The sequence below is a fragment of the Protopterus annectens genome, chromosome 8.part0 (genome assembly GCF_019279795.1).
Source record: "Protopterus annectens isolate FY-2018-M chromosome 8.part0, PAN1.0, whole genome shotgun sequence".
In the NCBI taxonomy this organism is placed as follows: Eukaryota; Metazoa; Chordata; order Ceratodontiformes; family Protopteridae; genus Protopterus; species Protopterus annectens.
Window position 1 is genome coordinate 22,535,688 of NC_056741.1, and position 27,159 is coordinate 22,562,846.

Sequence of the window (27,159 nt, forward strand, 5' to 3'; positions counted from 1 at the left end):
TTAGCATGTGAAACTGGCAACTCAAGGCTCTCATGGCTAAAGTTGCAGATGCATAAACTTTCTTGCCCCATCTGTCTAATGCTCTGGAATCTGTCAGAGGGGACTGGGTTTTTGGCAAGAAAGACTGAAGAAAATGGCGTCTGCTGCAACTTCTATCCCCCTGGTGCACTGACGTCAGGGAAGAAGCGACAGCAACCGGCGCCGGACCAAGACTTTGGAACTCAGGCCGACTGGGGAACCGCCTGACGGCAGGATAACCCAAGTGTAATGACTGCAGCAGTGTCACACGATGAACATCGTATGCAGTCATATTGAACAGAGATGTGATGATATGCATTCTTGAAATTTAAACAGATTAAGAAGGCCTGGAGAGAGCAAAGTCTGGGACTAGGGAAGGAAATGTATTTAAGACTGATGTGTTTAAAATTGATCGCTAGGTGCCTCTCTTTTTGAGCACTAGAAAGATAGTTGAATAGATGCCTTTGTCCTGTTGGGAAGGAAGACTAGGCTATGTCACTCCTTGGGACACTATAAAGGATTTGGGAAAACTGTATTTGATTCTTTGGGGGTAGAAGAATCCCTTACGGAAGGGGCAGAGATGTCCACTGAAGTTTCTAGTTGTGTTATTTCAGCACCCAAGCATTTGACAATTATCAGTCGCTACAGAGAGGGGGTGGTTGCCCTCAAGCTTGGAGGAATGCCTGGGGTAGGGAGGAGGTAGGGGAAAAGGGTTCAAAGATGGGCATTTTCTTATGGAAGGAGACTCCTTGGGATCCATTGCCTTTCTTTCAGTGTCCTTACCCTTTTTTTCTTGAATTCTTTTTTTGTGGATTTCTGATGAGAGGGCTTGAAGAGCTTACAAAAGAAAGGTCCACAACTGGAAACACAAGCCCTTTGGTACTTGGGGACATGGGATAAAAAGTTGTTTCATCCCTGCACCAATTTACCTCTCTCCAAGCACCTCAGCAAAGGAATTTCCAAAAAATGAGCATCGTCCCCATAGAAGCATTTAAAATCTGGGCCATAGCATCTTAAGGACATTTTTGCAGTCTGATCCCAGCAATCCTGTGAATCACTGCCCTTGGAGCAGTGGCTCTAGATTCAGCATCAATTCCAGCAAGCACACATTGAGTGCTTAAGTGGGGAGACAAAAACTGACCTTGTTTGACATTCTAAAGTAGGCAGACTAATGACAGATTTGCTTTCTATCTTTGCTGACATGCAACATTTTTGCCATGTGTGTCTAGGAGCAGATTACTCTAAACGGAGACATCGAAGAGGCATAAGGCTTCTTCACAAACCTTCTGCATTTTTCAATAGGGGCAGGGTTACATAAAGGCTTTGAACTACTGTCCCTGCTCAGAGAAATAAGTGCTGGGTCAGAGATGGGGTTTCTGAAAAGAAAATTTGATTCTGGCACCTTATAAAGTTTGGCTTCCTTGGAGCAGGAGACTGCCAATCAGAAAAAAAAAAACGCATTCAAGCATTTGGTCAAGCTCCTAGAACTGGACAGATAGCTGAAAGCATGGGAAGATCCATTCTGAGCAATTTGATACTCAAACTTCCCCTTCACTGCCACTTACTGATACAATTTCGAAGATGAATAAGGTTTTATTACAAGACTTTCAGATTCAGTGGGAATAGACGAAAGCAGTGAAGCACAGCAAAAAACTCTTCATCTGATTCACAGTTGACTTCCTCTTCAGAGGAAGGAGGAGAGCTCTTCCTAGCCTGAGCAGGCAATGGAGTTGAAGATAAGCAAATGTTACAAGTCCTAACATTGTGATGTTCCCCCCAAAAAGCAAACAAAGAATGTGTGAGGATAAGAACTTGTCTACAGGCAAACTGGGTTGGCATAATAGTTAATGTGTTTACTACATAGACACAAGTTACAGGGCTTGATTCTCACCTTTGAAGGGAAACTGGCTAGGCTTAAAATTACCTCCAAGGGCAGTTTGCCTAGTACTTAGCTAGTACTTATCTATGAAGTGCATGCATATTTGTCTTTCCTGAAAAAATGCATGCAAAAACAGAAGTAACTTTTCTACAGGAGAGGAAAAAAGTCCCCAATGAGATATTGAACCCTAAATATTTAGATAAAGCCTACTGCCGATGCTGAAGCTGCTAAGTTGATGGGACATTTGACTAAGCAAACTGATGGCAAGAAAGTTCTGAATTTAGGCCTCCATATGTCCTTTTTATACCAGCACCCCTGTTTGATCAGAATGGACATACTGTGTGCGAGAAAGGTGCTCAAAGCATTTATAGACTGTCTGGATGCCCGATAAGCTTGACGGGATACTTCCCATATAGATAAATGCTACTGCAACAGTAATCTAATGATTAACATAACACTATCACAGGTTTGCTTGAGGAAGACGGGATATCTTGGGCTGAGAACAGTCCCTACAAACTTGAAGGAATTTACATGACTGATACCTGCTGCATCCAGATAAGGTGCAGAAATTCTAGTTTCTGTGGAATGGTTTGCCTAGGAAACTAGGTTCAGTGTTTGCCTCGGAAGTTAAATTGATAACTGGAAGTAACACATGCATAGCCAGAAAATGCTTTGCACAACTGGGAATGAAGCTAGGAAGGATAATTTCTAAGCTCTGTGACAATGTCAGGATTGTTATGGTCTCTGTTCCCTGCCTAAATTTCTTTATTTTTAGTTTCCCATTTCTATAAGACAGCATTTCTCTTTCAGAAATTTCTTTAATCTTAACCCACTAGTAAGGCAGTTATCCAACTGGTGAGGTGCAGAAGTTCTGTGTTCCAGTGCTAAGCTTCTTGTGCTCGAAGAAGGCCCAGAGAATATATGTGGAATAGAGCAGAATCTTCTTGCTAAGGGCAGCACAGTGCTCAACAGGGGAAAATAGTTGTTTTTACTGCCCAGACAAAATGTGATGGCAAACTCTGCCTCATACAGACACACATTTTCATAATATACTGGGGGGGGGGGGGGGGGGCACCCCCTTAGTCCTCGGTAGAAATGCAAATTTGGATCAAACTGCAATTAACATGACAATAAATGACAGTATAATATCTGCAAGATTATAAAATTATTTCAAACTGGATACACTTAACCTGTGGAAGCCTATTAGGCTGGTTTTCCTTTATATTCACTGTTGAAGGTCTCTGACATGCTGAAGAGCAGCTCCACTGAGGTGTTTTGAATTTCACTGGAAATCATGCCAGAAGGTAAGTATCCATCTACTTAATGCTAATTACAATAGGTAAGGAATTACACTGCAGCAGTGACTCTCGCGATAAACAGCTACAATTATCTTTCATCTGTTCAAAGATTGCTCTCTGACAACTGTATACGTGTACCTAGTAACTCAAGAGCTTAGACTGCCAGAGTGTCGGTGATACAGGCCTCATCACAGCTAACAACTGTTCCCTACTCTAGCAGTACAACAAGCAAAGACTAAAGTCCCATTTGCTGGAACTGCAACAACCATCAGCCAGTCCTTGATTTAGTTTTGTGATAATCTGATGTATCCTGTGCCACCCTGTACTCTTTTGCCTCATCTTGTAACTGCCTTTAAAGAAGTGTAAGTGTGTCTGGAGTTAGGCAGAAAATTAAGTCTACCATAGCTGTTGAGCCAAAATAGTAAATTCTCTAATGGAAAATGTACTTTTTTGCTACTCAGCTACAGCATTTCTGCAATTGAAACATATTTGGGGACAGAAAAAATAAGAGATTGGTGTATTTCTTTCTTTAGGAATTTTAAATGTAAAGTTCTACAGCATTCTTCCTCAACCACTTTTGGACTGCTCCTCTTCTTCAGTCTGTTGAATTGTCCATGCATAACATGTAAGTGGATTGTCTACATGGTGAAACTGAGAAAAAGCCCATAATTCTCAACATTTTCATTAGTAACTTGCACACTTCGTTTTGTCATGCCACACTAATCTAAAACTATGACTCTAAAATTATATGCACATCTAATAACTTATTTCCAACAAACAAGAAGCATTCTCCTGCACTGAGACTTGACTCACAAATGCCAACCTTCTGTTAAACCCCAATAAAACCAAACTACTCCTATTCAGCCACAAACCACAGTCAGAATACCAAATTTAAAATATTTTCTCTAAATATTTATTTATTTTATTTTACATTTGTTAACCGGGAAAGAGCGACTGGACACATCCATTTTCAGCAGAGGCCCGAGGAGAAAAGCTCTAATAGCATGACAAAGAAATTACACAGGAATATCATACAGAGATATAGGTTCCATAGAAAAATAAGTTATGTATAAATTAACAATTCCTTTAGTAAAGTCAGCATACAGCATTCTAGTAGTAGGGTTTATATAGAATACAAACACAAGAAAAACATTTCTTTCTTTCTAAATAATGAGTACTCTCAATATTTTGTTACAGAAATAACCAGTGATTATTCAGCTTTACAGTGAAAGGAATTAGGAGACCTTTAGTAGAATCCTTGAACATGGTATTAATGCAAATTAACCTGGGGAGTAGCATGAACAAAGTCAATGGTTTGAGAAGTGGGTTCTCAGGAGTTTCTTAAATTGAATAGTGGAGGTAGTGGAGGTTATTTGGCTAGGTAGTGAGTTCCAGACTTTGGCAATAGTGCAGGCAGAGAGATTTGCCAGCATCATGTTTGTGTCTGATAACACTTAAGTTCTGAGAACTAGATCGTAAGGCTCTGGTAGGGATGTGGGGGCTAATTATATTTTGAAGTGCAGGGTTTTTTTCTGGAAGGTAGAAGAGATTGAGTTGATTAAACAGAAGTAGTTGAGGTAGCTTGAGCCAAATGAGTTGGTTAAGGGCGAGACAGTGGTGGGATTTGTATGAGGTTTCAGTAGCGAACTTGGCTATTTTGTTACAAGATTCCATTTTGTTTAGATCACTCTAGTGGAGATTAGTAAGGATGGGTGAGGCATTGAGAAGGATAGATAAGAGATGAGTTCTTGCAATAGTAGCTTTGGTTTGTTTAGTTATAAAATGTTTGTTCCTATAGAGAAGTCCTAGTTTTTTATTAACTTTCTTAATGGCTTGTGCTATATGGATGTCAAATTTGAGGTTGTCTATTTCTACACCTAACAGTTTAGTATGTGCAGTTGGAGTGATTTGAATGTCATCTTTGGAGTGAATGGTGAAAGTGTTGTTGGGGGGGGGGGGGGCATGACCTGAGCTGAAAATAATTAATTTAGTTTTTTTGAAGGTTAAGAATAAGTTTGATGTTTGTGAACCATGTTTCGGCTAGAGTAAAAGAGATTTGGGTGAGGATTTGCAGTTCCTTTAAGGTGGGGGTGGCACTTATAAGGGTGATGTCATCTGTGTATCGCACTACTGATGCTGTGAGTGAGGAGGAATTGATTGATTAGGTTGGTGAATAGTGAGAACAATAGTGGGCCAAGGATGGATCCTTGAGGGACACCTATGGATACTGGTAGCAGGGGGGACAGCTGGTCATGCCATAGGACTGCCTGCTGTCGATAAGTAGCTAGTAAACCATGATATAGTGGAGGGGCTGAGGCTTAGGGTTGATACATTTTGGAGAAGAATGTTATGGTCTACCATGTCAAAGGCTTTAGAGAAGTCTAAGAAAATGGAAGATACAAATAATCCCTTGTTTCTATTGTGGTTAACTATATCTGTAAATGATAGTAATGCTGTGGTGGTGCTGTGGGATGGTCTAAAGCCATGCTGGGTTTTGGAGATTAAGTTGTTTTGTAAGAGGTACCAAAGTAACTGGGAATGTACAACTCTTTCTAATATCTTGGATAGAGGTGAGAGTATTGCGATTGGGCAGTAGTTGGTGAGTTCTAAGGAGTTGCCCCCTTTGTGCAGTGGAATAATGTGTGATGTTTTCCACAGGGTGGGGACTTAGAATTCTGCAAGTGACCTGTTTATGAGGATGGACACTGGATAGGCTATGGCGTCTGCTAACTGAAGGAATTTGGCTGGTAGGGTTGTCAGCAGCTAGTGTGGTTGGTTTGAGTTTAAGGAGTTTTGAAATAATTTTAGTGGGTACAAGGTGTAGGGAAAAGCTGGTGGTATTGTTTTGAGTAGTAGGGTGGGTTTTGCTAGCACCTGGTATAGGGCTGTTAATGGTATTGAGGGCATTGGTAAAGGTTTGGACTGGTTTGGTAAAAAACTTGTTAAATTGTGTGGGAATGTTGTCATTGTTGTTTGGTAGTATCGGGGTTGGGGTGGTGGCTTTACCTGGGTGGATTATGCCATTTATTGTAGCCCAAAATTTCTTAGGGTTGTTGGCATATTTTTCCTGCATGTTTTTGTAGTAGTTACTTTTGTCTAGTTTGATTTGTTTTTTGGCTTTGAATCTAAGTTCTAGGTAGGTTTGCCTCAGATTACTGGTTTTATTCTTTTGATATTGTCTCCAGGCCTGATCCCTATCTTTCATTGTAGTCTTAGTATCTTTAGTTAGCCATGGAGCATATTTAGCTTTTAGTCTTATAGTTCTGGAGGTAGCATGACCAGTTTAGGATTTGCAGGAAAGTGGAGTTAAAGTACTGTACGGCATCACCTAGAGATAGTAGCTTTAGGGGTGTCCAATTACAGCTTTGTAGTGAATTGATGAAGTCAGTTGTTTTAAAGGTCTTTTTGTTACGTATTACTCTGAGGTTGGGTTGGCTTATGTAATGGGGTCTGTTCCGAATTAGGTAGGTTGGTTGATGGTCACTTAGACTGTCAGGTAGACAGAGTGCCATGCTAGAGTGGGGTCAGATAATAGAATCCAGTCTAAGATGCATTTGCATTTTGAGGTTTTGTCTGTTCTGGTTGGGGTGGATATAATTTGGGTAAATCTATGGAGGTTAATGTGACTAGTTGGAGTGTGGCTAGAGCAGTTCAGCCAGTCAATATTAAAGTCACCTAATAGTACAGTTTCTTCTGGCATGGAGTTTGAGATCCAGTTTAGCAGGTTTTCCATTATAGTAGTGTTATTGTCTGGTGGAATGTAGCCACTTGTAATAATGATAGGTTTGTTTGAGTTTAGTTTTAATTTGGTAAGGATTAGTTCAACATCTTTGATTTCTTGGGTGTTGTAATCAATTTGTTCAATGGTGAGATGATTTTGGAACAGTATTGCTACACCACCTCACTTTTTCTCTACTCTATCTCTGCGTATTATGTTATAGCCAGAGGCTGTAAACTCATTATTATGGTGTTCTGGTTTAAGCCACATTTCAGTTAGCACTGCTATTTCTGGTTTATATACAGCTAGAAGGGCGTGAAGGTCCTGCATTTTGTTAAGTATACTTCTTGCATTTATGTTAATGAAGAGGAGAGAGGAGGTAGGTCTATAGTATAGGGGGTTTGGCTGATTAGAGTCTGTGTAGGGTGTTGTGGTGGGCCCTGGATTAGGGTGAATGTCACCACAGTGAATGAGTTTGTGGAGTAGGTGAAGATACAGTTTAGTTTGTTTTAATTGGGAGTGAGGGTTAGTTCTGACTGACAGTTTGCAGTGGGAGTAAAAGACTGATCTAGAGGAGGTGAGGTCTAGTGGTGTGATAGGGAAGTTACAAAGTTTCAGGGGAGTGGATAGAGGTTCGGTTTGCCATTGTGGGGGGTACTGATATGTAGTTGAGTGTGGTAACAGGAGAGGTAGGAGAGCAGGAGAAAGGTGTTAGTACATAGGTAGAGTAGTGATTTTATTAAGTGGGACTGTTGTTTATAGTCCATCATGTTTGGTGAAGAGTGTTTAAGGGTAGGTACCTTAAAGTAAGTGGGTTTGATATACTAATAATGAGTGATAGTAAGGGTGTGGTGAAGGGTGTTGGTTTGTAAGTAATATGTGTGGTGTGAAACTAATTGGGTGGGAGGGAAAAGATGGAGGGTGTGGTGTCTAACTATAAATGTAATTGACATGGGGTGGGTGGGAATGGGGTAGGGTAGAGGAGCAGAGTGAGTATAGCGAACAGAGCGGTGCAGAGCCAGTAGTCCAAGACACTGGAGAGTTTGGGAGACTATCAGTGTTATGTGAGAGAGAGCCTATTACTGCAATATGCATCCTATATGGGTGGAAGGTAGTTATGTGGCAGTTAAGTAACCTTAGACTAAATTCAAACAAAACAGTCAGTATATCAGAGATGTGTTGAGTAATTCAGGGAGCTGGAGTGTGGGCAGGATGGGTAGGTAGAGACAAAGGTGTACTCTAAGATTATAGAGGAAAAGGAGTGCAGTATAACTAAGAGGGTAACAGTTATATGGGGGGGGGGTGATGCCTGCCGCTAATCTGAGATGCAGCATTTGACCACACTAAAGTCAGTCAGCTGTCCTTAAGGGAGTACACTACTTAAAGTACACTAAACCAAGAAAGTTAACAAATTCACTACTTTCAGGCTATAGTTCTCTCAAACTTCTTTGCTGGGTCCACAGTATTTTCTGGGCAATTCTTATAGGTTCATACTAGGCTATCTGCTCTAGGGCATTTATAAGCCTAGCCAGAGTGTGTTTGGCTTTCGCCACTCATTTTAAATTAATTTTGCTATGCTCTTTTTCGAGGTTAGTATACTGTGCCTCTGTAACAGTGACACAGAAGTGATAACCGGGGTAAACCTACGATCTCCCATCCACTCATCAAGATTCCGCTTGAAGAGAGTCAATGAGGGACTCTGCCTAACCTGGACTGGGATTTTATTCCAGAGTGAAGGGAGCCCTCTGGGTTATGAATCTGTCCCTCCAGCATGTCCTATTTATTTCAGTGCTGAGGTCCAAGTCTCTCGTGTGCGTGGCTTGATGGGATTTGGATTTTCTGAGGTGCAGCATGTCCATTAATTCTGGGTTGGACATGGCTTTATACGTCAGGCACAGATCGCCACTGAGCAGGCAGTATGCCACTGAGTAGAGCTGGAGTTTCTTTAACCGGGCAGCATAGGGCATCTGTTTGAGCCCTTTGATCCTCTTGGTGAGGTACTTTTGGGGTCTTTCCAGTTGCTGCAGGTGTCTGGTAAGGTACATCCCAAAAGGGGCATTGTACTCAATTATGGGCCTGATGAGGGATGAGTAAAGAGGCACGATGACCTTCCCTGATCTAGATGGGAATCCCTGCATGATTAGGTGGGCTATATAAAATGTTTTTCTAACCACTTTGGCCATGTGGTTGTCAAATGAGAGATTGCGATCAACTTGGGTCCCCAGGTCCCCAGTTACTTCTTCTGTACTTAATGGATTACCACCTATGTGGTAATTTGTGGGCACTTTGTTTTTGCCAAAGGGGATGACTATACACTTTTTGGCGTTTAGCTTGAAGCCATGGCTCTGGCACCAGTTGTCGGTTTCTATGAGGCCCTTTTGGAGGATGCTTGTCGGCTGGAGAGTCGATTATGGTGCCCAGTTTGCAGTCATCCGCGGACTTGGTCAGCCACAGTCCTTCCGTGTTAACTGATGTAGGTATTTGATTGGAGGAGGGGAACCTTAAATAATAGTTAGAAATGGTCTGGAGGAGGGAAAGAGATAGTTAGTACTCAGGGTGTTTGCATACAGGCTAGGACAGGCTTTTTGTTCAAAAATTGCTTTCTTTTTGTTTTTGCACTACTTCCATGGTATACAAGGTTTTAGCACAGCAAGTTGGTCATTCGGGTGTTATATTTAAGCAGCTTTACATTATAAACAGCAAAAACAATTCTGGAGGTGTTCACTAAAACAGTGCAGTCATCAAACAGCAAGACCAATTTAGAAACTGCAAGGTCCCAGATACGTAGAAATATCCATGAAACAGTAAGCCAAGTGGAGCTATGGTATATCTGAGAGTACATTTCAATGTCTCGGTACAATGAGAGGAGGCTGGATATGTCTCCAACTCCGTTTACCCATGCAGGTCAAGCAGAATCTTATTTTGCGGTTATTTAGACCAGCAACCCAAGCCAAATGTTGTCCACACAAAAAATGGGTTACAAGGACTTAACTATGAAATTTTATCTAATAAGTACAGGATGTATTCATCAACATTCTAACTAATCGTAGCATTAATAAGCTATATCCAATGCAAGCAGGAGTCACTATGCTATATTATAGACAGCCTTTGCTGTAACCATTAAGCGTTTTAAGCAGACAGTAAATTACCACATAAATAACACAGAAATTGAAGTGCTCTCCCATATAAAATTACTAGGCATGATAATACTAGGTGCAATAGATAAAACTCATTCAATCTTCACATCTATAATAATATCAAACACACACACCAAAAACCAGGAAAGATTTAAAGGCATTGAGGATTATGCAAATATTACAATATTGAAGTAGCCGAGAAGCACTGGAAACACAAGCCACAAAGCATTATAGAGAATGTTTATATTACATGGGATCGCCTATTATCAATAGTTCTAAAAATAGATGTGAGAAAACCAGACATAATAGTCCATAAGATGACAAAAGTAGAATTGATCAATGAAATTACTGCAATCAGTGTCTTGCGTAGAGAGAGAGAGAGAGACGGTCATAAATTATCAGGATTTGCAGGGCAATGTGGAAGAAGGATACCTAGACACTTCAATCATAGTAGGAGCAAAGGGTCTCATGAAAATGAATTTACAGTCGTAATTAGATATACTACAGATACATATAACTCCATATTTATTTGACATTTGTCAATCAGATTGGTCCGACTGAGCAAAAGCCCTTTTTCAGTGGAGCTATAGGTAGAAAAAGATTCACCTATAATACAAATAGTTTAAGTAAAAATAATCCAAATTGTATAAACAAACCCAAATAAGTAGTAAAACACGTAGAAAGGTGTGCACATAGTATAGTAAAAGCATAGTGTAACAACCTGAATAATAGAAGTAATATACAGAGATCTACAGTATTCAAAACAAGTAAATAATTGTATACATGTAGTAAAAATATATACAGGAACAAATGCAGTTGTACAGCAGAAGTCATATAGAAGCATATACCATGGCACTGAGTGATGCAGATACGAATTACCCAAGCCTAACAGTTCCATAAGTAGTAAGTAGACTATAGTTAGGAGGAAAAATCTTACAGTAGTAGGATAGGAGGAATGTAAGATTAAAAGACTAGAGACCAGAGAGTGAGATGTAACTCTTATTAATCCGGAAGAAGGGAGTTAGATTTCAAGGCAAGAGTGAATTGCAGGAGGCAGTTCTGGGCACATTGCTGGTGCTGCAAAGAGCACTTTTGCGTAAAATTAAAGACTGAAAATACTAATTTCACAAACTTAATCATACTTTGACTTAGGAATGGGGTCCATTCCTGTTATGGCATTAGGAACACAAAAGTCTTGAAGAAATTTAAAAAGCAGAAACACTTGCCAAATCCAACTACCAGAGCCACTCTTGCTGGCACTCTGCTCCTATCCTTTCTGCTTTATGGAGGTCTAGCTCTCACCAACTTAGAACTTTCCTAAAGGCAAAAACTGAAATATACTATAATAAAACTGCAAAATTTGCAACAAATGCTTCCCCATATTTTACACCATTGCTTACCACCTAAAACTCAAAAGTGGCTTGAACTTCCAAACCCATGTATAACTACTTACAATACATACAATTGTATATAAACCATCAGTCTTGTCCTGCTCGAAAATCCATTTTCCACCCATAGCTACCACCCAAACAGCTCTCAGTCGGAAGGCAAACTCCTCCCCTTTATACATAAACCTAAAAAAGTGCAGGGTAAAACCCCTTCTCTTGCTCTACAGCCAGTTTGGAACTCGCTACCTTCAGCCATCAGAACAAACCAACTAGCTGTAAAAGATGTCTTTTTTAATTTCTGTGCCGCCTTCTGCTCCTTACGCCAAGGCTGACCCCCCCAACAGTACTTTCCCCTTTCTTTTCCTCGTATACTGTTCTCCTGTCCATCTGTACTCTGCAGTTATCTGTCTTGCTTATAAAAGCTTTCGCCCTACATACTAGTGTAGCGCCTCAGTAGTTTTACCACATTTCTGACATCTACTTTTACTCTACTGCACATCCAGAATTTTCTTTATGAATGGCTAGACAGGCATCCTTATCTCCTAACCATCTGCAGAGTTCACCATTCATATAGAAAATGCTTTTTGCTGATGGATACGCAGTTTTATTACTGTATAATGTTGAATGTAACATGTTCATACGAGTCTGTATTATATGTCTTGTAATAATTTTGTAAAGTATATCTCCAGAACATTTTTGTGATGTAACCTAGAGCTTTTTCACAGTGCCTCCTCTGAAAATGGGTATCCTGTGGGCCCAGCTGGACTTTCCCAGTTAAAAATAAATGGGAGTCGTTTTCTTGGGTTCCACTATATAATAAACCATTGTACACATTCTGACAGTTTCTTACTATAAGTTCTCTGCTTGTAAGCATACCATTAGCAAAAGGTCCTTTACCTGCCTGCCATTTTCCAAAATGAAATCCGCGTCAGTAGGAACTGGCAAACTGTTTACCATAATCACTAGATACTGATATAGGTCCGTCATTTACTAATTGACTGACTGACAGATTATCTTTGTCATTAGGAATATATGAATGGGCAAAGTACTTTCGCAGTTGAAGTATAGGGAAAAAAGCTCCACAATTTTAGAGTTATAAATTCAAAAGATGATTTACTGACACGTGGAATTTTATTTTTTTGCCCTGCTCTTTTAAAGTCTTATACAGCTTCTAACAGCCCTCCTGGCAGGAAAAGGGAATACTCTTTTGTTGAGAAAGCTCACCCTCTACTACTGGATAGCCACTTAAACTACAAGACTTGGATGCTTCTCTCTTAAAAGGAATGTTATGCAAGCTTTACAGATTTGGGTTAGTGTTAAAGTTAATCATCCTTCAATATGTGCACATTAGGCTTTTTTTCTTCTCCCCTTAAAGCTCAGTCTCCCAGTGAAAAATGATTAAAATTCATAATTTAAAACAAAGCAGACTCCAGTACTAAATTGGCGAAATGGATTTCCCACTAAATGCCAGTACTTTATTTCATTAAGGAAGGTAATGGATTGGTTGAAATTCAAGAAAAGGTTGGCTATTGGGGGGGGGGGATAAAAACAATTCCCCAGTGGGGAAATATAAAAACAAGTCAACATCAGAAAGCTCAGTCACCAAACCCATACACACAAGTACTGCTGGGAAGTAATCAGGCAAGGGGAAGGTAGGGAATCAATACCTTTACTTTGTGACACCTGCATTCCCTCCTCTTCAAACAGACTGTTTTCTCGCAATATTCTTTGTTTAACACAAGTTAATTCAGTGAAAACTGGAGCTTTATGCCACTAGACATTTTATCACCCTGTTTACATTGTACCTTACCTTATTTATATATTTATTGACCAGAGAAGATCCCTGATCTCAGTTGGCTGTTTACAGGCTCAGATGGGGGTTTACAAGGAAAACAAGAAACGGAACAAATTAAGCAGCTAACAAGATTAGGCAATAACAAACAGTTGTACGGTTGGTGACATTAAATGTGCATTTTACCTTTTTGGACAGCATATTGAAAAAGTTTCTTGCCAATCCAGCAACCTCCTGATCTGGATCAATAATCAAGACAGCCATCTCACTGATCTGACCTTTCACCTTCACCATGTCCTTCAGGATTAGATAGTTTAAAACAAGTCCAGCACTTAGTCGCACACTTGGGGAGCTGTCCCGTAGCCTAAGACACAAATATATTAAATTAGCAATACAGCAAAAATCATTTACCTCCCTCACTTCAGCCACTAACTGTGTGGCTTATTGCAGTGAAGAGCTTCACATCTACAATTAATAGACCAAAGGCATCTGCATCATATGACACTTTCGCCTCTAAATCAGCAGAAATGCATTTCTCAGTGCCAAAGCCTACCTGCATTCTACACACTGGCAGTGTGTGGAGAGCATAAACAAGCAGTGATCTAAAAATATCAGGTGCATAAACAAGTTCCCCACTAAAACTACTGAAAGCAGGCAAAGTTCTGAGAACATTTTTACTAAATTACATAAATCCTCATGCCCAAGCTTCCCCCCAACACTTAACACTATATTACTACATGCCTTTTACAGAGTTTTGCCTCAACACACTTTAGCACAGACTGAAAGTGCAAGTTCTCACTAATGGGATAGTCTGAACACATCTGAAGTCAAAATATTAAAAACTGCACAAAAGTTAGAAGGCTGTAGAAGGAAATTACAGTTTAAGTTTCTGCCATCAGTTTGCTGTACTTTTTTTGGCCAGATTTCAAACAAAATGCGTTTGTTTTTTGTAAAAATAAAATAAATAAATAAAATACAAAAGCAGAATGCAAATATACATTAGTATAAAAGGTGCTGTTTTAAACAGGTGGCAACATTTTTTTACCCAAGCCTAAAACAGAGAGATTCAGCATTCCTTACGAAGTCTGAAAAACAGTGCATCAAAAACAAAGATTTTGTATATTTGAATAGTTCTGTAGCTGTAAGTCACCCTTACCAAGACTACATTACGGTTCCATCACTCCTCTGCCTTAGGACACGCGCCTTCTAATGACACTTAAATCTGTCCAGATTCTAACAACACCTCTACCTTCTCTCTTACCACTTTGATGCCACTCCAACATACAACCCATTCCAGATATCTCTACTCTCATAGGCCCTTCTAAAACGATAGATGTGTTGGCAATCTCGCTTTTATTCTCACTGATAGGTCAAATCTGAGGTGTTGGATCAGTCTCAGCCTTTCCAATAGCTCGAAGTCTTCAGCAAAGCTCGTGGGCCTCATCCCTACCCAGAATGCAGTTCCCCTACTTCTCCAGATCTCGTTCGAGAAGTTTCTTAAGGCAAGCTCAGGGCTAAGTTTAATTACATTTTTCTCTAATTACATTTTTTCTCATTTCTATAATTACTAGTCAACTGTCATTTTTTGCTAGTTTCTTCCCCTTGTCAGTAAGTACCCTTTCTTAGCTTAGTAGTGTTAATCACACCCTTTTTACTTAGAGATGTTCCCCTCCCCCTTCCTCCCTCGCTTCTGGGATTTATGATAGTTGCAGTCAGTTCATTATTGGTTACAGTTTGTTTTAGAGAATGGTCAACCAAAGCTTTGTTCAAAGTCCATTTAAGTTAGAGGACTTCCCCTTCCTTTCCGAAGCCCGTTTAAGTTAGAGGACCCGTTTAAGTTAGAGGACCCCCCCCCCCTTGCCCCTTGAAGTCCATTTAAATTAATTAGAGGACTTCCTTTCTTTACTAACTATTGTTGTTGTACTGGTTTGTTATTGTTAGTATAATTTAATATAGCTTAATAGAGTTTTCCTTGCATTAATTATAGTTTTTCCTAGTTTAGTGCTGTTCTTTAGGCTGCCTTCGAGCATGTCCTAAAAGGAAGGTAAGCCTTTGGGCTTTAAGAAGTCGAGAAATGCAGCAAGAAGATGCCCCTCGGTGATTTACACACTTTGTGCGTTTATTGTTTGGGGCCTCTTCATTTGCAAGAATCATGCTCTATTTGTCATGCCTTAAATTCAAAGGCATTACTGGAATGTAACAAGTTGATTCTGAAAGAGTTTATTAAATACCACTTCTCTGAGGCTCTCTCTTCAGATCCCGCCTCTCCTAAATCTGACAAGTATATGAGGGGTCAGGGAAACTATCATCTCCCGCTCCAAAAACCTCTGAGCAGAGAACAAACCAATGTTGTCTGCTTTCACAGTACCTATGGAGCAGAGAGTCGCTACAGAGCCAGGGACCTCCGTGGACCAGTCCAAACTTTCGGATCCAAAGATCTCCATGGAGACGGCTCTGATGTCCCCACTGACATCTGAGCCTCTCAGATGAAGATGTGGACAGAGTGGTGCAGAGGCTTCTTACATCACCTGCCTTGGCCAAGCTTCTTTTGGATCCAAACCCAAAGGAGTTGGATCAGACTCATGTTACCCCAGTGGCAACCTACTCCTCCTCAGAGCAATCTCTCGGTCTCGGAGCCAGAAGACTCTGATATCCAGCTAGTGTGTGTATGGGATCTGAGGCCACCTATTGGTTCTTTGGATCTGATTTCCTCCCAGAGTGTTTCCGCCCAGTTAGAGCAGGAAACCTCTGGGAGCCAACGGTTGCCGGTTGGGTCCTCAGAGCAGATTTGGGTCACTTCGGATCAGACAGTCTCTTGGTGGCTCGGATGGGTTCAGCTCCTACCACTTCCTCAGAGCTTCCTTCGCCTGCACCGAGGACTCGCTTGAGCCCAACATCTTTGCTGTCGGGTCTGGGAGTTCCTTGGAGCAGAGGCAGTCTGCTTTCAAGGTTATGAGGAGGGTAATGACTGTTCCTCAGTCTCTGACGGTCTCCATCAGAGCTTCCTCCCTCTACAGGCACAGGTGTCTTCCTCTTCACCCGTCCACAGGATCACAGGGATTCAATGTCTCAAAATGTCCCCAGAGGACTCCCCCCCCCCCCCTCCAGAACTTCTCCAGAATACCCCACTGAAGTTGTCCCCCAGAAGAGAACGTGCAAGAGGAAGCATCTTGACTCCCCGCAGGAGTCTGTCACTTCAGATACTGACCTCGATAAAACAGAAGGGTCCCCATGATTGCCTCTTGAAGATGGCTCCTTTGGAGACATCCTGGAAATCCTGAAACAGAGGTGACTGGCAGTCCTCATCCCTTTCTAATGAGGAGTCTGTATACCTGAAGGCTTTTGAATCCCATCCTTCAACGTCCTAGGTGACTCCGCTGTCCAATGAACTTATCCAATGAATCTCTCGGAAGACATGGGAGACCCAAGACTCCATAAAGCCTACTCCTAGGAAGCCAAATAAATACATTACAGCCCCCAAGGATCATGCTTTCCTCAAAGGGTGTAGCAGTTGATGCCATGGTCGTGGGGGTGGCCACAAAGAAGGAACTCTCCAAAACTAGTTCCGCTATCCATCCTCCTAACAAGGATTCTAGGACTATGGATATATATGGGAAAATGTGTCTTTTCTTCAGCAGCTTTCACACTGAGATTGCTGAATTATCTTACTTATTTCACCAGATTACAGACAGACCTGTTGAAAGAGTTAACATGCTCTCTCCAAGGAGCTGTAGCTGATGTAACAGTAGATGAGATCAATGCACAGCTGGCTACCCTCAATTCAGTTAACTCGTCCAGGAGACTCATTTCATATGCAGCAGATGCAGTAAGTAGGGCAGCAGGATCAGGGATCTGTATAAGGAGGCAGGCTTGCATGCGCCTTTTCGATTTCGTGGAGCCCTTTAAGTCTTCCTTTGTTAATGCTCCCTTCAGTGGGTCATCTCTTTTCAGGCCAAAAGTCAAAGAAACGCTAACTCGGTGTGAACAAGAGGGTAAGACGCTATCTGCCATTGGAGTACATTTTTCCACACCCACTAGACCATATCCAAAAGGTCATGGGGGTAGTGGAAAGATGTGGTTCAGGAAATCTTAGTGGTCTTACCAGGACACACAGGGTGATAGTTCCCCCCAGAAGTGGGAGACACACACACATACACACACACACACACACACACACACACACACACACACACACACACACACACACACACACACACACACACACACACACACACACACACACACACACACACACACAATAACTGAAGATGCTATTCTCGCAGCAGAGGGGGTCTGCAGAATCAGGGCTCCATGTAATCTTTCTCTGTTAGACATTTTCAGCGCTCCTGAAGGAGTGCCCGGACTGCTAGTCTCTGGAGGGAGTCGGGGTCAATTGTCATTGCACCTCGAAACCTGGCAAAACATCAGAGACGGCAAATGGGTGCAAGATAATATCCAGGGGTTATACAATTCCTTTTTCCTTCCCCACTCCTGCAAACAAGACAATTCCAGACATACCACCCATTCAATGGGAACAACCAACATTAGAAATTCAAAAGTTGCTAAGAAAAAGTCATCCAAGAAGTCCTTGCAGACCAGAGGATCTGAAACTTACTCAAGATTCTTTTTAGTTCCAAAAACAGGGGACTGAGATCAACATTGGATCTCAGCGAACTGAACAAATTAGTGAAGAAAACCAAGTTCCGGATGGCAACACTTCAGTCTATAATTCCATTCCTGGGAAAAGACAACTGGATGTGCTCTATACACCTTCAGGAGGAGTGCTATCATATCAAGATGGAAAGACTATCCAGAAGGTACCTGTGCTTCCGGCTAGGAGCCAGTCCTTTCCAGTTTGGAGTTTTTCCCTTTGGTCTCACTACACCCCCCCCCCCCCCCAGCATGTTTGGCTGCCTTGCCCATATCATTTATAAATACATTAAATAGGAGGGGTCCCAGGGATACTTATTTGTACTGAATGGTGAGTAGAGTAGGAATTCTGCTATTTAACAAATTACACGTGGCTGTTAGAGTAACCAGAAAACCATTCAGTGGTCGTGCTGCTTATTCCTAGTTGCAGGAGCTTGACGATGACAAGAGGGCGAAATACAGAATCAAATCCCTTTGAGAGGTCCAGAAATGGTGTGGAGACAAGGTTACCTATTATCTCTGTTTCAGTTGACAGTGTCTAGGAAGTGTAATAGGCAATTCAGTGCTGTAATGGGGCCTGAAGGCATGTATGAGGGGGAAGTAAGTGATTCTTACAGAAAGCTAGTTGGATAATGGATACATGTTTCTAGTACTTTACAGTGTGTCAAGGGGATATTGTAATGGGTCGATAGGCTGAAAGTACAATGGAGCTAACTTCTTTATGTACTGATATAATGCAGGAGGTTTACATATTTAGAGAACACAAGATTCTTATAAGGATCTGTTAATATAAAGACTGGATTGCTTATATACAATACATGTATAAATACATTTACATATTATAATGAACAAATCTCCTAAAACCAATTTTTACACGTTGAGTGGATAGCCATGAAACAGGCAGTCTATGATTCATGTTCGCCTTTCTTGAGGATACTATGCATCACAGCTGATGCCCAAAGCGGTTGGGCTATACATTTTTCTTCTTATAGGTATCATATAGAGTTTGTGCTGTTGCTACAATGCCATTCTTCAGCGAGTCTGAGGTGGAAACACTCAGCATCTTTTGGGAGGTGGGAGAACACCAGACAGACAAGGAGAACATGCAAACTACTTAAAGGAATTACCCAGAGGTCAGGCTCAAATCTTGTATCCTGTGCATTAACCATTATGCCAAATGAATGCAACTCAAGAAAGAACAGGTTAAAAAAGCTTCAGGTACTGGGGAGGGGTGGATGCGGAAAAGGGAAGTCTAAATGAAGAGGTGAAAGCTAGAATCAGACTGGCTGCAGCCAACTGGCAGTGTCAGATGTAGTGTATGACAGAAGAATGTCAAAGAAGCTGAAAAGTAAGACGTACAAAACAATGGCTTGACCAGTACTACTGCATGGTATATAAATCTGGGCAGTAAAAGCAGAGCAGTTGGGGAAGCTGGATTTCATGGAGATGAAGTGCCTGAAACGGGTGGGTAGGGTGCACACTGTGGGACAGATAATGAAATGAGGACATCAGAGCAGAAGCTGAAGTATTTCCAACTGCAGAGAAGGTCAAAGAGAACAGATTATGGTGGTTCAAGCACATGAGCAGAAAAACAGATTATCTTCTGGTGAAGATTTGGTACAGACAGGAAATAGGCAAGAGGAAAACAAGGGCATACAGCAAAGAGATGGAAGGTTTGTGTGAGAGAAGACCTGCGACAGTCAGGTCTGAGTTTCAAAGAATGCAGGAGAGTGGCAATGAATTGAGAGAGATGGCGACAATTAACACCCCGACCCGAAGAAAATGGGGGAACAAGGGGGATTGATAATTATATACATAAATGTCACACTGCAGAGCCTACATCATTCTTTCACAGCAATCCCTCAAATCATTTTCCCATCTGATGCAAAGCCTACATTTGCCTCCTCCCTTTTTTTATTTCTTTTTCCTCAGTCCGATGCAAGTGGTTTATTATTTGAGAAATTTATCAGAAATTATGGCGGAGTATTTCATAGACTGATCTAAAATAATTTCATAAATATGGCCATCACTCAGATTTAGAAATCTTCTGATCCACTGACAGCCACGAATATGGGTCTTTCACTTGAAGTAAAGGATGCTGCTCCAGTGTTGCTCCTGTTTAAAAGTTAAACTCAAGCTATGTACTTAGTGGAATGTTAGATTCTTCTGGCCTGTCCAGATACTGGAACATCAAGACCAGTGCTTTTAGCACTCTCTAGTGACAGCAACAAACTCTTCACAAACTCAAGCTCCTCCCTACTCATAACCACCTGCTGCTGAATTCTCCAGCTCGAGTATGCTAACATTTAGCACATTCAGCCATACATAAAGGAGAAAAAGGATGTTAAGTCTAAGTCAACTTACAGAGCCCCTCAGAGTGTGAAAGTTTGGAGGGGGAATGTGGGTGGGTGGGTGAACAGACACTAGAGAAATCCAACGTTCCTGTAAGTACATGACTTGCATTTCTCTCAGGTCCTGCCTGGACACCACCATCAGGACAGAGTCCCCAGATAATGTGGGTAGCTTAGCCCACCAGACTAAGAATGGTTGCCCCAAAAGATGCGCTCGTCCTAGAAATAGTCTCAAGGCTGGAATGCAGTGAAGACCAAGCTGCCATTGCTATCCTTTAGGTGTGTACTAGGTTAATGGCCCTGGGGCCTTTACAAGCCTAGCCCATAGAAGTACCCTGGCATTGTGCCGCCCATCATTAGTACCCAGTGTCTCTATCAATTAGAGCCACTGGAGTAATCCCCAGTGTGAACTATTTCCCATCCACTCAAGATTTCGCTTGAAGAGGGCTAGTGAGGTGCTCCTGCTCGACATGCATGGGAAGTCTTTCCAGAGCATGGGTAGTCTCTGGGTTATGAACCTGTCCCTCCAGCATGTTCGGTTGTTTGTGGTAATGAGGTTGAGGTCTATGAAGCGTGTGGTGAGAAGGGATTGGGATTTCTTTAGATGCAGCATTTCTAACAGCTGGGTCAGACATGGCTTTGTAAGTCAAGGAGAGATTTGCCTCTAAGTAGGCGATATGAGACAGAGAATAGTTGGAGTTTTTTTGAGTCTGTCCATATAGGACAAGTGATTAAGGCCTAAGATCCTCTTTGTGAGGTACTTTTGTGGCCTCTCCAGCTGCTGCAGGTGTCTAGTGAGGTACATGCCAAATGGGGCATTATACTCAGATTGGTCTAATGAGGGAAGAGTAGAGAGAGATGATGACCTCTTTCTTCATGGTTGCAAACCCCTTGGTAATGAGATGTGCCACATAAGACTTTCTGACCAGAGGGGTAATGTGGTGGTTGAAGGAGAGGTTGCTGTCAACATGTGTCCCCAGATCTCTTATAACACCTTCAGTGTTCAGTGGGCTCCCATCAATGAGGTAATTAGTGGGAACTGAGTTTTTCCCAAAGGGGATGATGCATTTTTTGGCATTAAGATTAAGGCCATGGTTGACACCAGTCATTGGTCTCGGTGAGGGCTTTCTGTAGGATGCCTGCATCACTTGGGGAGTTAATAATGGCTCCCAGCTTGCAGTCATCTGCGAATTTGGTCAGCCAGTTTCCCTCTGTTGAACTGGACTTTTGAGAAGTAGATGCCAAACAGGAGAGGACCCAGGACCGATCCCTGTGGGACTCCACTCGTGACTGGTTGGCAGTCTAACTTGGAGTCTGCTACTTTCACACTGTGGGTTCTGTGAGCCAATTTGCAACCCATCTAACGATATTGGGACTGATGCCTAGTTTGCTGAATTAATCAATAATTCCAGAGTCAGGAATGGTATCAAAGGCCTTGGCCAGATAGAGGTAGGCTGTATGAACTGCCTTACCTTCATCCACCGCTCTGGTGACTGACTCAAAGAAGACAACCAGGTTGAACAGGCATGATCCATCTTTCACAAAACCAAATTGGGTGGGAATCTAGAGTTTGGAGATTCCCTATATCCTTGTTAATTAGGTCCATGATGCTATGCTCCATAGCCTTACATATCAGACTAGTCAGGCTAATGGGGCAATAATTTCCAGGGTCTGTAGTCGCTCCTCCTTTATGAAGAGGAATTACTGTAGCAGTGCACCATTTGGTAGGGACAAAGTCTGAGGTGATGCTGTGAGTGAACAGAGCACACAGATGTGGTGCCAGTTCACTTTGTAATTCATGTAGAACACAGCCAGGGATATTGTCGGGTCCCATGGAAGCTGTATTCTTGGCTTTAGACAATGCAGGCTTTAACCTATGCTGCAGTATTGTTGGGTGCCTGGCATTCTCCCGGTATTGAGATTGGTCCTTTAGGGGAGGAGACAGGGGTAAAGTTGGCACTGAATCTGTTGGTCAGTATGTTGGCAATATCTGTTGGCTCAGTATAGGAGATACCATTGTGCAGTAACTCAGAGCAAATCTAGGTATGGTCATAGAGATTCTTGATACAACTACAGAAGGCTTTGTGGTGGTTTTTAGTGTCTGTCGCAATTCTGCCTTCATAGCTGGCTTTGGTGGTTTTGATGAGGGATCTCAACTTTTTGTTGAGACTAATAAGGGAATTTTTTCCAGTCTTGGGACTTCACCTTTTTCTGCAACAGTTTCTTCCTTCTGTTGTAGAGTTGATTAATGGCAGGGGACCACCAGACTGGGTTTCCTTTTTTTGGAGACTAGCATCTTGGTTCTGTTGGGCATGGCTAGCTCCATGCATTTATGTATGTGTTTGTACACTGCATTGGTGTATGATTTGGCAGTCATGCATCTATTTTCCATTGGCATGGGTGCTGTGAAGTTAGCCACCTCTGTTTTTAGGAGTCCCAAAGTCAGCTTTGGAGAAGTTTTTCATGGTGGACACCTTTGAGGGGGGTGTGGGTGAGATGTGGATTTCCATGGTAACTAGTTTGTGGTCAGACCTAAGCAAGGAGGAATTGACTACTGGTGTAGAGCAATGGTTGCCCATGTTAGTAATAACCAGGTCAAGGATGTTGCTTCCTCTAGTGGGGGGTAAGAATGAGATAAGTATTTGTTACTGTGACCCCTTCAGTTTGCAGTGAAATCTTTGTCTAGGGAGGGCTAGCTGTTTTCTTTGTGAGAGAAAGTTAATCAGACTGGTTTAATCTAGCTAAGGGCATTCCTGCAAAACTGTTTTTGAGCAGAGTGAACCTTTGGTGGAATTGTAAGCTGCTTGCCTGCTGTGGCGTAACAAAAGGAAATGCAGTCAGACATCCATTTTGCCAGTATAATCTTGGTATTCGTTTAAGTCTGACTGCTGAAAAAATGAAAGTTGGTCATCTTTACTGAAAGACTGTGTGATCCAAATAGTTACTTAATCGTAGATGCTTACACCTAGCCAATTCAACAAGTATTCTCCTTTGTCAGAGTATTTAGAAAAAATATTGGCAGGTGAATGGAGTCGTTCAGATTATTTTGACTGGCTACTTTGAGGATAAAGGACAGTTTTAGCCTAAGAAATACCTGGGTCCTGGTGAAAGAATGTAGAGGGTATCGTGCATATACATCATGAAGCCCAGATACTTTTCTCATGCAGTAATAACTACCAACATGGCGATTTGTCATAAGATCTCGATCATCAGTCGAATATGCTGGCTTGAAAGGTCTCGTCAAACTCTCAAGCACAAATCTGAGATCCCAAGCCAGGTCTGGAATGGAACATGCCCTTAATGAAGGCCTTATACCACTGGTGTGAAGCCAGGGAATGAGTTTGAACACCTTCATACGAGGAAACCACCACCAGATGTACCTGAATAGAGGAGTAACTATCTTCTTTGCTGTATAGCTCTGTTAAGAAAATTGATATCTTCTCTGATGGCGCAGAGACCGCAGAAATGCTGGTCAAACATACTGAAAATGTTTCCCTTTTCACTTACTCTCCTAGTTGAGGGTTCCTGAGATGCTGTAATGAGTTTAATGACATCCAGAAGGAAATGAAGGTTCCTAACCATTACTGTAATAGGAGAACTCAAGAGTTTAAACAAAGTGATTGAATGCGAGTTTGTGTGGACAGGTGCTTCTCCAGAGCAGAGCTCTGTGGAAGAGAGGTTCTTCAGATGAGGCTACAGCAAGGAGAAACAGTCTGGCGAGGCCAGAAAAATGCTGTAAGAACGAGTCAAGTTGTGCAAGCTTTGCCCATCTCTCACAGTCTTGATAACACATAACAAGGAGGAGAGGAGTAGAGGGGACCCAGTGGTCAACTGTGGGAGAAAGCTTTTCTGGGTGTCTGCCCTCTGAGGAACTATACTGAAGTAGTAAGGGGATTTGGTGTTGAATGGAGAAGTAAAAAGATCACAGCAACGCTTCGCCCACTTTGGGAATATGCTGTGTGATGCACTGCTGAGAAACCATTTGCAGGGTAACAGTACCTGCTTGCTCAGTTTGTCCGCAATCATGTACCACTTTACCACCATCTCCACCTCTCAACCTCCCCTTAGGAGATGCTACTAAATATAACTTTCCCTACTATCTCTAGGGAACAGGTCCTCAATGTTCCAAGGTCAAGAACACTGCATTGATAGGTTCTAACAATATCTCAGGATGCCTTCTAAAGAGCAAAAAACACGGCCTATTATGATCTCCGGAATCACTATTTGTAACCTCTAACCAGATTTTGTGCCACATGAATGGAGAACAGCAACAGTCATCCCTCTACACAAAGGTGGGCCATCTACAGAACCCAGAAGCTACACTAGTTTCATATGCAAAGCCATGAAAATAATAAATGACATAGGTAACCTCTAGACACTGGACTCAATCAAATTTAATTTCGAGGGCAGGTCCTGTCTACTCAATCTGATAGACTTCCTTGAGAAGGTCACCAAAGCAATGGATGACGGCAAGACAATTCACACTGCCTACCTTGACCTGGCCAAAGCTTTTGACAATACCCCACTCAGGCATTGTTGATAAACTCAAGAGGTTAACAGCAGAAACCGAGCCAAATCACAGCCCAAGCTCAGCTAGGTGGTTCATTCGTGACAAAATAAAGTCTTTTGTTCCTATAATGGTGCTCTCTATAGGACAAAAACAGAACATGCATGGAGTTCATGCATAGTTCATGTCCAAAATAATCTTTATTAGAGAAAAAACTTTTTTGGCAGATAGGCGCTGTGTTAACAATGCTAAAATGTACTAATGACAGTGTTTTTATAGTCATTAACACCGCAAATTATCAAAAAATTTATATAACAATGCTTTATTAAAACGGTGAGCACACTGCATGAAGCACAGTTATACAATTTTTTGATTATACATGAAGCATTGCTAGACAAATTATTTGGCGTAAAAGGCTGCAAAGACGGACATTAGTACATTTTAGCAAAGTTAACAGCGTTTAGCTGCCAAAAACCTTTTTCCTCCAATAAAGATTTTGGGCACAAACTACACATGTTCTGCTTTTTTCCTGCAGAACACACATCATTATAGGAACCAAGGACTATGCTTGGTTACAAATGAACCACCTAGCCGAGCTTGGTCTGCGATTTAGCTAGGTTTCTGCTGCTGGCTTTCGTTTTGACCATGTATGCTGGCCCACTGGACAACTCACTCTCTCACAGCTAGCTAATATGGGTGTTATCTTTAGGTGTGTTACACAAACTCAAGAGGTTAGGCATAAAACCCTTATGTCACCTGCTGTATAGCCAGCTGTCTCACAGAACCGGGGAGTTCACTTCTACAAAGAGAGTGAAGTCAAGTGGAGCCCCTCAGGGATCTGTCCTGGGACTGCTCCTTTTTGGCATTTACTTCTCTGAAGTCAAGGCCAATATCAATGGCCTCTGGCTAACCAAATCTGCCAAAGATTGCAAATTAAGAGCAGTCAGATTTCCCCCCCAATGACATTAATGTTCTCTGGGAAGGTATGACAACTTCTGTCAGAGCCACAAGATAATACTAAATGCCAAGAAATGTATTAGAGTATCCTTTGGAAAGTAATCCACCCCTGGTAATTCTCATATTTGTAACTTACCCCCAAGAGTTAACCAAGTAGTCAGGGACTTGGGACTCACTTAGACAGTAATCTAGCCTTTGACATCATGCATCTACACCAGTGAGGAAATCATTCTATGTTGTACAGCTTGCAAACAAAGGTATGGCATCAAAGTCGAAGGAGGTCATTGTTAAACTGAATTTGTCATTCATCAGACCTATCATTTAGCACAATGCCCCCTTTGGTATGCACCTAACCAGACACATCCAACAACTGGAACATTCACAGTTTCCTCACTAAAAGAATACAGTGCACAAGTAACGTCTTATACAGACCACTTTAAAGCCCTATCCCTGTATTCGGTCTGTGGAGAGATCTATGCACGGTATACAAGGCATTGTCAGACCCCTCCCTGATGGACCCCATGCATATCCACAAAACAAACAGCAACAGAATTACCAGCAATAAAAAGACTTGAACCATGCCTGTTCTATAAACAGGACCTGCTGGAGAAACAGGTATGTAACCCCGAGGCTACCCTTTGTCTGGAAAAGGCTTCCCCCATTCATGTAAAGCAGAGTTCCTCCATAACATAATTCAAAGGCAACTTGTACAACTGGATGGGGAACAGTAAAATCCATCCTTAGTTTGGCAACCATGTCTAATGGACACAGGCAGCCTGTAAATGTTTCATCTCACAAGCCCCTGCTCACATATCAATGGTACCAGAAATTGCCATTGGAGATTTGGGATGCACGGCTAGGCTTAAAAAGATCCCAGTGGTCATTAGCCTAGTACACACCTATGAACCTAGGAGAGGTTGATGGCCTGATTCAAGGCAAATTTAGAAACAGTTTTAGGCATGAATAATTAGTGAAAAACACATCTGTCCTTGTTAAAAAATCAGATAGTGTTGGACCACTCGGAGACTTTGCAGCTCAGACTCTCCTTGCAGATGTCAGAGTAGTATGCAAAACAGTTAACATAGCAATGAGCAGTAAAACAGCTCGACAGGCAGGTTCAAAAAGAAGCAAGGCCAATTTTTCAAGAATAAAGTTGAGATCACAGGGATTACAATTTGTTTTTGAGGGGCACTCATGTGCAACATCCCTTTCATAAACTGCTTTGATCACAAAAAGAGATGAGAGGGGGGATCCATGGGCAAACAGTGCAGTTTTAACATACGCATATGACGTCATCGGAGTAGCTTTCTGTTATTGGCTAGGCACCACCTAGAAAACCTCTTCCACTCAAACATAAGATTCTCTAGTTGTGTTTTTTCTCGTCTCCTTAAACACCTGCTGTACATCCTCATGTAACACCTAAAAATTAACAGACCAGAATCATCCAGGCAGTGGGTTGCAATT

At 41.8% G+C, this 27,159-nt stretch overlaps 1 protein-coding gene across 1 annotated transcript in view; it reads right to left on the reverse strand.

Moving 5' to 3' along the window:
• NCAPD2 (non-SMC condensin I complex subunit D2) overlaps window positions 1–27,159 on the reverse strand; it is a 1,714,408-nt gene that overhangs the window by 307,589 nt on the left and 1,379,660 nt on the right. Inside the window, exon 26 of the mRNA XM_044079588.1 lies at window positions 13,417–13,594. Within this exon, the coding sequence (XP_043935523.1) occupies window positions 13,417–13,594 (178 nt within the window). The remainder of the gene's footprint in view (window positions 1–13,416; window positions 13,595–27,159) is intronic.